The following is a 12,130-nucleotide window of genomic DNA, read 5'->3' as shown; positions in this document are numbered from 1 at the left end:
AAAATAACTGGAGTAATTGTGCAGTGTGCAATCTTAACACTTTTGCTGTCAACTTTTCCGACAAGCTTTCTGACCTGGGATTGAGTCGACCGTGACTGAAAGGAGCAGAGACATTTTTGGGATTTCTTCTCACTATGACTGAATTAATCAGCCTCTGGTAAAGGTTGCTTAACAAAAATACCTAGTTTTTCTTCTGTCAAATTGGAAGAAAAAAGTAGGGTGGTTCACCCCCAAGTGGACTAAAAATCTAAAGCTGTATATTTGTGCAAGGAAGCAGTAAATGTGTTAATGCTGTTTGATGCTTCAGCTGGCTTAGACAAAACTGCTTTCTCGGTTTCTTTATTAGTTAATATTACAGTTATTATGGAGTTCTCTAAAGAAGACTGTAACATCTGTATCACATAAAGTACTCAAAATTATGAGAAATCTGATTCTGACAGCAAAAATTATAATAATGCTTCCATTGAAGTTAAGTTTAGCAAACTTAAATGACATTATAAAAGACATGTATACATTCAAAAATTTTTCATGAAATAAGGAAGAGGGGATTGTTACAAGTTTGTTTCTTATAATGCCTAAAAGTACAATAACTGACTAAAAAAAAAAAAATTTTTAAAAGTCAAATTCGATCAATCAGAACTATAGATTTCTTTTTAAGCTATCAATAAACTAACTCAGCTATGTTATTATTGTTATTGTTATTATTTGGTTTTTAGGAGCATTAGCAACTAAAGCCATACTGCTCCGGGTAACATGCGGTGGTCATTCCCTGACCTTTCCGCATCCTCCGTATTTGGTGGTCACGGGCTCGAACCTCGGACTAATCAAGAAGCGTGTGCTACACGCTGCTGCTCCTACCCACCTGGCTATGGAGGCACCACTACTAACTCAGCTACCAGTGGGTTTGTATTCCAGTATTTCCTAGAAGGTATATACAGGAACTCCCTGACTTATGATGTAAGGACTGCATTTCGCAGAACTCTATAAGTCGGAGTTTCCCTAAATGCATGTAAATAGAATTATTTATTCAATTTTCTTTATCTCGTGCATAGGAAAAATTACAAGTGTGCAATTACAAAAATTTAAAAATTAAAAAATTACAAAAAAGGGAGGGGACACGCATAATGTCAGAAAGATTTACCTTTCGAGCATTGTTGCCAAAATCAATGACTCCAGCTCATAAGTATGCTGCTGCAGAGGTTGAGGGCTGTGGAAATTTAGAAGGGGTTTTTTCCAACACATCACAGAATTTCTCTGCTGCAGAATCGGCACTAGAGACTTCACTCATATTTTAACGTTGTGGAAACCAGCAACGATGCTTGAACCTATTAAACCACCAGTTGCTTGCCACGAACTTGGCTTGGGGTTCACCATACTTATTGTTAATATCTTCATAAATACTTCTCGCTTTTGCTTGAATGGCCATTAGACTCAGGGGCATTCGCTTCTGAATCTGATTTTCCATCCATGTTATTAACAGCTTTTCTATCTTCGATATAGCACCTGAATGCTGTTTTGATGACTGCTGATCTTAAATGCGTTGATCCTTTAACATGTTCTTTTATATGCACACTGTCCTTTAAAATAGTATTCACTGTTGAAGCAGCGAGGTCTAATTTCCATGCAATAGATGACAAACTTTGTCCTTTTCATCTTCATTTCTAAATCAATTTTGTTTCTTTTCCTAGCACCGCCACCACTTGCACTTTCCATTGGTTGCTTCCCTTCATCATTGTAATAAGTGAATAGGAATGAAAAGATTCTGAAAATTTATTTATGTTTTTTATATGATTGAAGATTTCAGGTGAAGGGGAACACATTTCACCATGATAACGTAAAAACCCACACAATTCCAGTTATCGAGATTATTGCAAATGCAAAGAAATAGAGTTTACTACTCGTTTATAATAGATTGCACTAACAGAAAAGCCCAATAAACCGGAAACTGCAAGTTGTTTTTATTGTTTTATGGTCGTGACCCCCCAGAAATGTTCTTTAGAAAAATATCAACAAAGGCATTCAAAATTGATTCTTATAATGGAACATATGATAACGATGAAAGGGTAGTGCTCCATTATAAAAATACCTTTTAGAGAGATAAATAGCTTAGTTATATAGCAAAAATTTCAACTTCCGAGGTCTTGGAACGAATTACAAAAAAAATGTGTTATTGTGTTCACATTGCGATATTTTCACAATACCTCCATTTATTCCTACGGGATGCAAAATACATTTCCACAATTTTTTGTGGTTTGCACTGGCTGGCAAAAACTTACGTAAAGTCGAATTTATGGAAGTTGAGTATTACTTAAGTCGGACAGTGCCTGTATATATGTTTATTATTACCACTTGACATGGGAGGGAAATGAGAAGGACATGTGGGTAATTAATTTTTAGTGAATAAAGATTTGCCCTTTAAGCAATATTCATGATTAATGGCAAAATCTACTACTTTTTTATAACATTAAAAATGCTCACTACTGTATTTCTGAGACAGTATGGGTGACTAATAAAACTAAGAGTACTTGATGTACAAAAAAATATATACAAGGACCATTTCAATTTGCTTCTAGTCGTGATAACAGAAGTTCAAGTGTCCCGTGGCATTTTTTTTTTTTTTTTTTGATCTAGTATATGTTAAAAGAATTAACACAGAATAACTGTGTAGTGTTGCTGAGAAGACGTGTAATGCTTGCTTTCAGAGCTTCTGTATACACTTCATTATGTGACCAATTTTATTAAATAATTAACCAAAAATCATAGGATTTGGATGTAGTAAAAAAAAGTGAGACAAATCTATCATTTGCCCATCACACAAATGAATGGATTACTTTGCAAGGTAAAAGTAAATTCAGTTAAATTTGGCCATTTAGTATAAGGTGCCAATATACAGTAAAATGGTCTTTTTCTCTCTCTTAATTCATAAAAAGGATAACTCTAAACAAGCTGCCAATGTTTCAAATCAATTGTTGTGCAAAATTTGATATGTTTAGAAAGTCATTTATGCTTTATACTATAAATTCTTCATCCCCCAAAACAGTTATATATATTAAAAGTATTGTTGCAAAAACGTTTTGAAGAAATTCACTTATTTTAAATTAATTACATCGAATTTAACAAGAATTAACAACAAAAAACATTGTTTAAAAACATTACATTTTATTTGTTAGCTTATAATGTGTCACAAATAAATTTGTTTCTAAATCAATCCAGAATATTTACAACAGTAAAATAGTTTCACATCTGTTAATGTATGCTACCTTTAAATATATGCTGATGGACTATTCCAGCATCAATTTCATGGTGAAAAAGTGTCTCACACCTAAGGTGACACCAATCTTTTTTCAATCTTGTTTCTCATTTTTTATCCTGCTGAAACAGTAAAAAAAAAATCCAGGTATTAATAATGCACCAGACCTTGTTATGTTTATGAAGGAAGAGGAATTTTCTTTCCTTACATTTTGCTTAAAGTAAGGAAACTATTTTGAATCAAGATATAAATCAAATAATGGTGCATAATTAAGTAACGATGTTTCACTAATATCACATTTGAAAATTTCTGCTAAATGCAAAAAGAGATAAAAGAAATGGAATAAAAAAATTGAAAACAAAATTAATAAGCAAGAGCCAATATGCCAATTTCCTTTTTCCAAGGGAAGCACAACAGTATGGGATCTTGTAAAGACAACTTTTAATTATTAATATGGTTTTTAGTTTTTTGTTTCATTTTGTAGTTTAATAGTTTTCTTTTAGCTGTTTATTTTAATTGCTTGGCTGCAGGTAGCATGTCTCAGGTATCTCTTGTTACATTTAGCAGTAATTTTCATATGTATAAAAGCATTTGATTTGAACATCAGTAGTTGATGACACCACATTTATATCTTGATTTATATGAAAACCCCTTTATATTTCATGTCCTTCAATATGGTTACTGCTACTTTTATTTAGTTGTTAATTTTTTTTCTCTATTAGTTATAATAAGTTAATCTGATTTCTGTCTTGTTTTTTATTATGAGCTAGTAAGTCTATTCAAGTGTTCAAGAGTTTGGCATGTATTGGGTGGGAAATGCTTTCAACCTAGTCTAATCTCACAATATGATATACCTGATTCTGAGAATGACATTCCAGAAAAAGAAGAGACCATCCAGGCAGATAGCTCTGATATGGACCAAATTATTTCAGTGAGGCTACAACTGGAAAAACTAATGGCAGAACACACGGGAAGGATTACTGCCCCAGTGAGAATAAAGGTAACAGAAATGTCGATAAAACTGGAGAGGACAATCACAGACCTACATATTGAAAACGAGGTCTTAAAAATTGAACTAGAGAACAAGGAAAAAGAATGTGAGACTCAAAAACACAGTACTGTGTCGTATATGCACAGGTACTAAAAAGGACCCAACAGAGGAAGACTTGCAGAGAACAGCACACTGGATTCCCTTGAAGCTGTTAAACAATGTATTACAAAGAATCTAGAAGGCCAATTTAAGACTGTCAAAATCAGAGGCTCCAGGAAAACAAGAACTGCAGGCATTGTCATAGAAACTGTCACAAAGGAAGATGCAGAGGCAATCATAAACAACCCTACAATAACAAACTTTGGGCTAAAAACAGAGAGACAAAAAAATAAGAGGACCAAGTATCCTGGTCTTTGCTATAGACAAAATCAGGGAAAAGGATGAAATTAAGTCAGACATATATGAAAAAAATTTCTGAGCTTGTCCCCTGCCCAGAGATAAATTTAACACAAAATTCAACCCCAAACATTCCACAAAGTCCAGATCTTGCAACTGAATTGTGGAGCTATCACTAAAAATGTGACAAATAGTAAACAAGCAAGAAAGAATATACATTGGATGAGGCAGCCACAGGCAGAGGGAACATTTCCCCATAGCCAAATGCTACCGCTGCCTAAAATTTGGGCATACATCCCACACGTACTCTCAAAAAGAGAGCACCTGTGGCCACTGTGCAGTCAGAGGCCATGACTACAGCCAATGTAAAAAGAGTCAGCAACCAAAATGCTCAAACTGTAAAACAGCAGGACTGGCCTATATTCATTCTACCAAGGACAACAAATGTCCTATATATATATATATATATATATATATGTTAAGGCAGTGAAACAATTGAAACAAAAACTAAATTATGGCAACTAATCATAATCCTAACACTTACCAAGTTTTGAAGTTCCTACAACTAAATGCCCAGAGAGCCCATGCAGTTGCTGATCAACTAAAACTAATAATGGAAATAAAAACAGACTGACCAGTGTCCAGAAGCCCTACACCCATGGTGGTAGAGGTCAGGGATACCCTGGGAACTACAGGATAATAGAATCCTTGACTGATACAATGTGGGCAGCTATCAGAGTAAGAAATACTAAAATAACAGTAACCAAGACAAATAACCTCTGCACTCCCCCAACTCGGATCTTTTCATGCTATATCAATGTACTGCAGCCAAGGCGAAAGCACTGGTCCCAGTATACAGTATTTGCAAAATGCTCTTAGCCTCTTATCTAGCACTACAATATCAATAGATGCAAATTGCAGGTCACCATTATGGCATAGCCATACAATAGGTAGAAAGGGCTCTCAATGATGGGTAAGAGATGGAGGACTTCATAGCTACGTCTCATCAACTAGCCACACAATCTTGCCACATTTAGTAACACATTGCATGAAAGTGTGATAGAAATTACTAAGGATACTCAAGCCATAGCTCCCAAATTTACAAATTGGAAAGTACAGGAAGCCTGAGCTATGTCCTACCACCACACCATCACCTTTCAGCTGGTTCTCCTAAGCAGATCCAATTTCACCTCCAGCCCATGATATTATCAGATTTAACATAAAAAAGGCAAACTGGGGAAAATACAAAGAAACCTTAAACCCCATATTTCAGGGAACCCTCCCACAGGTTAATCATCATCATAATAATGATATACGGGTCAGTCAACTAACTGAAACTATCAGGAGATATACAGGACCTCTATGAAAAAGAAGCAACCAAGAACAAATGTTGTCTCCTAGTGGTGCCCTGAGCTGGAAAATCTCTGGCTAAGGTTCAACTGGGCCAGAAAAGACTTTCAGAAATCTTGAGATCAGAGAGTTGGCCACCAGCTGAGGTAAATACCCAGAGGGAGTCATACCATTCTCCGAGAAACAGCTACACAAGCTTAACAAGGCAAAAGAAAAAGGAGTCCTGGCAGACCCTTCCTCCCAATGTGTAGAAACAAATGCATATTTTAATTAAAAGAAAATATTGTGGATTAAATGTAAAAACAAACCATGTAAACAAAGTAATATCTTCATAATGGTTGCAACGATACTCTACACCAACCGTTATAAACTTTTATTGAAATAAAATAAAATAAATTAAAATTGTTAATAATAATAAGATAAAATAGGTAAAATGAATACACACGTTACAATATGGCACAAGCCAACCAATCACAACAATAGTGTCGTTAGGGCCTTACTGGATAGGGCTGGGTCCCATTGCTGCACCTCTGAGGATAGAAAAGATGAAATTGAACATGTTGCAGCAGATCTCAGGAAATGTGGCTACCCCCAGAGGTTCATAGATAAATGTATCCGAGAAGAGGGGCACGGACGTAGAGAGTCATTTACACCCATTGCCACCGCATACATTCCCTACTATCCGGGCTTAACTGAGTGTATAACTCGGGTGTTGCATGATTGCCAGACATGCTGTGTGCAGCTGCCAGGGCAGAGGTTGCACACAGTTATGTCAAATGTTAAGGACCACATACTTGTGGAATGGGTAAGTGGGGTCGTATACAAAATAAAATGCTCAAGTTGTGGGGAATGTTATGTTGGTGAAACAAAGCATCGGTTTAAATATCTTGTGGGAGAATCATATCAATGCGATAAAGACTGTGATTATGGGAGGTCTGCTGTGGTGGAACATTTTTGGGAGAAGAACCATCAACTCTCTCCTGACAAAGCTGTTATCGTCAACTGGTTACACAGCTTTTGGGACTGCAAGTGGCTTGAGAGCTTGCGAATTTGCTCCTATGAGCATAATAATATTAATAGAAACAGGTGGGTCTGCATTCATCCCCTCTTTGAAGCTGTGGTTCTTGTATGGGATGAACGGTTCCACCTGGCACACTTCCGAGCCATTTCCGGTTCCAGTGCGCATATGGAGAGTACTGCTCATGCTCCTGTGGGAACACATGCTGTGAACCGTGAGCCTGCTGATATTTAAGGACACATCGTACATTAAGCTTTACTGTTGATAACGGAGGCAGATGCCTCTGAAAGCTTTGGTGTTTTATCGCTTTTATCCTGTGATCTACATTGTTTTATTTCATTGTATATATTTTATTGTACAGACAGTATCTTATTTTATCAGTTTTATCCAGCTTAATTATACTATTCATTTTACCTATTTTATCTTATTATTATTATTTTATTTTATTTCATTTCAATAAAAGTTTATAATGATTGGTGTTGAGTATCATTGCAGTCATGAACGTGAACATTCCCAATCCCAGAGGCCTATTTGAAGAAAAATTAATATCTGTGATAGTCTAAGTATACATGCATTATATGAAAGGGTGATTGATTATCTATCTGTGATTATATGTGTGTGAGAAAGTATAGTGTATGAAACTGAATGTTTGCTTTTGTGTGTGACTGTGTATACATGTGTGTAAGTCAATAAATAATTATAAATATTATTATCATCTTATGTGTATCTCTATTCAAGTTCTGAGTGAGAAATGTTTCTGCTCAACTGCAAGGGGAAAAAAAAAAAAAAGTGTTAAGTGTATAGCCCTATTCAGGTACTATACCGAGTAGGATAAGTGAGTGAAAATGATGGCTGGATGTGAATGTCCTATATATGTAGATTGCTGTACCCTGAATATGTATAAAAAGTAAATAAAACAAAGTTATACCTGCAGGTTCAGTTGTATATATGCGAGTGAATGTCAGGCCTGTGTAAACTATGCGGTGACCGAGTGAATGTTTGTGAATAGTACATAAAAATAATAATAATAAAAAAATAATGTGGTTGTCTGACAGTTGCCATGTTTAGATGGCACCTGCATTCTGTCTGGCTGAATGATGATGAATGCAAGATGACAAATGTGTGTGAGAGTTGTCCTATTATTCACTCTGCTTCTAAACAAGTAAAAAAAAAAAAAAAAAAAAGTGTACTTGTGTATATGTATGTATGACAGGTGTATAGATGGGTCATATATGTGGAGTGTGTGTGTTCTAACAGGCCCCCACAAATTGGCTGCAGTGGGGGCAACCTATTAGGAGTTCTCCCCTCCCACCATGCCAATGCCATCCCTCTGGCATGGGAACTGCTGACACTGACTCCAGCTGGTCTGATCGATGTGGGACCTTATACAGTCACTGTGCATCCACAGTGTAATATCCCCCCCACACAAGGCACCCTTGCCCTATCTATGACTTTGCCCTCAACCAATCTCATATCTTTTCACCCACCTCCCCAGCCAAATGTTTCACCTAATGGACTCTACCACTACAAAACTTTGTTCTCGACAGCACCCCCGTGTGGAGGATGAGTTCTTTTCACAGGGATGCCCCTCTATCCTCCCTGACATCCACCTTCCTTACCATCATCATCAACTGTTCCTGCCTACCTTCACTGTCTCCCCTGCGAAACACCAAAAGATACACTATCTCTGGTACTGCTTGACAATAAACACTATACACTATGTCTAACTCAGCACTTCACTAAAACAACCTTCCTTCACACAACCCTTGAAAATAAGTCTACAAAAGGCCAGGTCTAGTGTTAACAAGTATCTTCTGTCTTCCCACCTTCAATGCATGTATGTTATTAAGTACTATGTCTTAATTCCTTTCATGTTTGGGATTTTACAAAAAAACGTTTATTAAGTTTATATGGGATCAGTAAGCTATTCACTGTGAGTTCATTTGGTCACCTGGTGAAGACTACATTTTATCTCATACTGACAAATTACTATTATAATCAGAGGCAACATGCATTCAAGACACTGGATGCAGTTTTAACCATAGTTAACAGCACTATTTTGTACTGTTACAAGTTACTGCTGAACTAGTAATGGAGCAATAAAATAAAAAAATTATAAATTAAGTAGTTGTTGGAGCTCCAGTGCAGCCAAAGCATTTAAGCTCTTATAAGCAATGCCATTTCTTGGTATACCTATAATATACATATATTTTGTTTTTTGTCAGTAATATATGGACTCAAGTGCAAAATACCATCTTCACATTTACAGTGGTTTCTTTTTAATAAAAAAAGTTAATTAATGTATGCAGTAAGTTACATTTTAGGCATGCTCCATTTTTTTTTTTTTTGTGATTAATAGAAGCAAAAGTAAACATAGTTATTCACTTACCAATTAATTACTAAGACTAACTGTATACACACACTGGTCAAAAAAAATAATAAACCTTTATTTAGTATCAAATCAGGCTGCCTTTGTCTTGAATAACAGCAAGTGTGTGGTGCAGTATGGATTCTATAAGGTGTTTTCAGTGCATTTTGGCCTAATTGTAACCATTCTTCCAGCAAAAAAACATGTAGCTGTGCCAAAGCATTGAGATCAAGTGAATGTGGGGGCCCAAGGAAGATGGTGGAAATCCATGTCATTTTCTCCAAACCATTCTCACAATTCTGGCATGACGTACTGTTGCAGTGTCATCCATAAAGGTGGCCGTCACCTTTGGGATAGAAGTGTAACATTGCAGGATGCAGTAGATCTCATACAAAATTCAGGTACTCCCTGGATGTTGTTTGGCCTTCCACTGTTATTAATGGATCTAGTACGTGCCAACAAAACATTCCTCATACCATGATACCACCACCACTTGGGTTGTCTTAACAAGACAAGCAGAGTCAATCGCTTTGTGAGGTTATTGCTGCACTCTCTGTCTACCATCAGTGCAAAACAAAGTGTATCATGATTCGCCCGACCATGACTTTCTCTGACTGTTCCACTATCCAATTACGACATTCTTGGCACCACAGCAAGTGGATCTTCTGCTTTTTTCTGAAAAAAGAGGACTCCAAATAGAAGGGTGGCTGCCATACTGAATTTCTTCAATTTCCTGCACATGGTATGGGTTAAAATAGGGCAGTTCTGGGCTTGTTTGAATTCAGATGTTATTTTCTGCACACTACGATAGCTTTGCTCTTTAAGTATTGTTTTTCTGCCACATTTACACCTTTAAGATGTAGAACTGCTTGTTTTCCAGTCATTAAAATCTTTGAGATGGATGATTTTGAGAAACCAGTTATGTCTTTCATTTCTTGAATTGTGGCTCCTGCTAAACGTGCACACATGACAAGAAGACCTTTTTCAAAGTTTATTCCCCCATTATCGATTCAGATTACTGCAGTCAAACAGCCTCTGCAGTTTTTATACTCAATGAGGCAAAATATCATTACCCCATGTCACAGTTTTCTTTTGCACCTACTTGCATTTCTTCTGTCTGTGACTGTCTTAATAGAAAGGTTCATATTTCTTTAGCCACTGTGTGTGTAGAATGCTTAATAAAGCTATAGAGTTTACAATCTCTAAACTTAGCTGTTCAGTTTAATTTCAACTGTGTAATATTTATTCCTCTTATCTTGTATATTTTTTTTTTGTCTTTCTCTCTATACAAGGTGTGACAATAACATTTACAGACTGGTGCTGTTGCTGTCATGTTTGATGAGTTTGAAAATAAATGGAAGTGGTATGCTGTAGTTAAACCTTCCTCCAACAGACGACGGTACAGAGATTGCAAAGTAGGCTAACAGGTTGCAAGTAACAAGCAGTTTTGTTAGTAGAATTAATGTTCCATGTTGTGATTTTCCAATGGAGCAAAAAATGAATATCAAATTTTGCTTTAAATTGGGAAAATCTGCAACAGAAATGTATCAAATGTTGTGACCCAAGAAGTGGGCATTCGTCAATCTCTCAAAATAAGAATAAGGACAGAGTTTCAAAACTGGAAAATCTGCAACAGAAACGTATTGAATGTTAAAAACTGCTTATGGTGAAGAAACTTTCTGTCATAACAGCGTGTTTAAATGGCATAAATGGTTCAAAGATGGGTACGAGGATATTTGCGATGACCCAAGAAGTGGACATTTATCAATCTCTCAAAATGAGGAAAGTTTCAAAAGTTCAGGAAATTGTGGCAAGAGATCAGCCTTTGACCTTCAGAATGATGGCTGATGAGTTGGATATGAATAAGGAAGATCTGTGCAAAATTCATGCTGCACAGCCTCATGGAGGAGTGAAGCAATGAAGTGTGTCATCATGCAAAGACTCCATCCAGACTTGCTGAGACAATCCTAATTTCCTTTACTGCATTGTCACAGAAGGCGAGTGTTGGGTGTTTCAGTATGACCGAGAGACGAAGTGCCAAAGCATGCAGTAGACTTCAAAATCATAGTCAAGGTTCAAAAAGTTGAATTTACAGAAGTCTAGGATCAAGATGATACTCATCATGTTTTTCGACAAACAGGGTGCGACTCACAAGGAATTTGTAAACTCAAGGGGAGGGAGTCAATGCTGCATTCTTTGTACAGGTGCTTCTAAGACTATTGAAATGCATTTCCTAGGTTAGGCTGCAATTTTGAGAGAAAGGTAGCTGGTTCTTGTTGCACAACAATGCTCCTGCCCATTCCACACTTGTTGTGAAGACATTTCTGATGAAACATGGCATGCATTGTACAATTCATCATCTACTCTACTCTCCCAATCTAGCATCAGTGGACTATTTCTTTCCCAAGATGAAAGCTGCCCTCAAAGGAAAGATTTCAGGATGTTGAGGACATAAAGAAAATCATAACTGCCAAACTGAACATAATCACTTTGAATGATGTCACTGACTCTTTTCAAAAACTTTTAGAACAATGTAATAAGTGCATTCAGTCAAGTGGTGATTACTTCGAATAAAAATAAAATAATTTTTGAGCTCTTTCACTTTGTGTTCTTTTTATTGCACCAGTCCAAGAACTTTATTGCTACACCTTGTATATATGTATATCTTCAGAATCAATACCATATTCATGAGTCTCGCAGAACAATACATGTGAAACGAAAACAGACTACCCGAAGCTAACAATACTGCATTAAAAC

At 36.4% G+C, this 12,130-nt stretch overlaps 1 protein-coding gene across 6 annotated transcripts in view; it reads right to left on the bottom strand.

Annotated features, from left to right (window-relative positions):
* The window catches only part of LOC150082840 (solute carrier family 35 member H1), a 146,805-nt gene that overhangs the window by 36,690 nt on the left and 97,985 nt on the right, over nucleotides 1-12,130 (bottom strand). The window contains exon 10 of one of the 6 annotated variants that reach the window (XM_090376862.1): nucleotides 3,256-3,369. The exons of 4 other annotated variants lie outside the window; for them this stretch is intronic. In XM_090376862.1, the coding sequence (XP_090232988.1) occupies nucleotides 3,365-3,369 (5 nt within the window). In that variant the 3' untranslated portion in view covers nucleotides 3,256-3,364. Of the gene's footprint in view, nucleotides 1-3,255; nucleotides 3,373-12,130 lie in introns of those variants that run through there. One more of the 6 variants, XM_090376861.1, reaches the window with a different exon arrangement.

Source organism: Mastigoproctus giganteus, chromosome 7 (genome assembly GCF_048544385.1).
Source record: "Mastigoproctus giganteus isolate SK-2022 chromosome 7, ASM4854438v1, whole genome shotgun sequence".
Taxonomy (NCBI): Eukaryota; Metazoa; Arthropoda; class Arachnida; order Uropygi; family Thelyphonidae; genus Mastigoproctus; species Mastigoproctus giganteus.
Note: the sequence above shows the minus strand (reverse complement) of the source record. Positions and strands in the feature narration are given on the sequence as shown.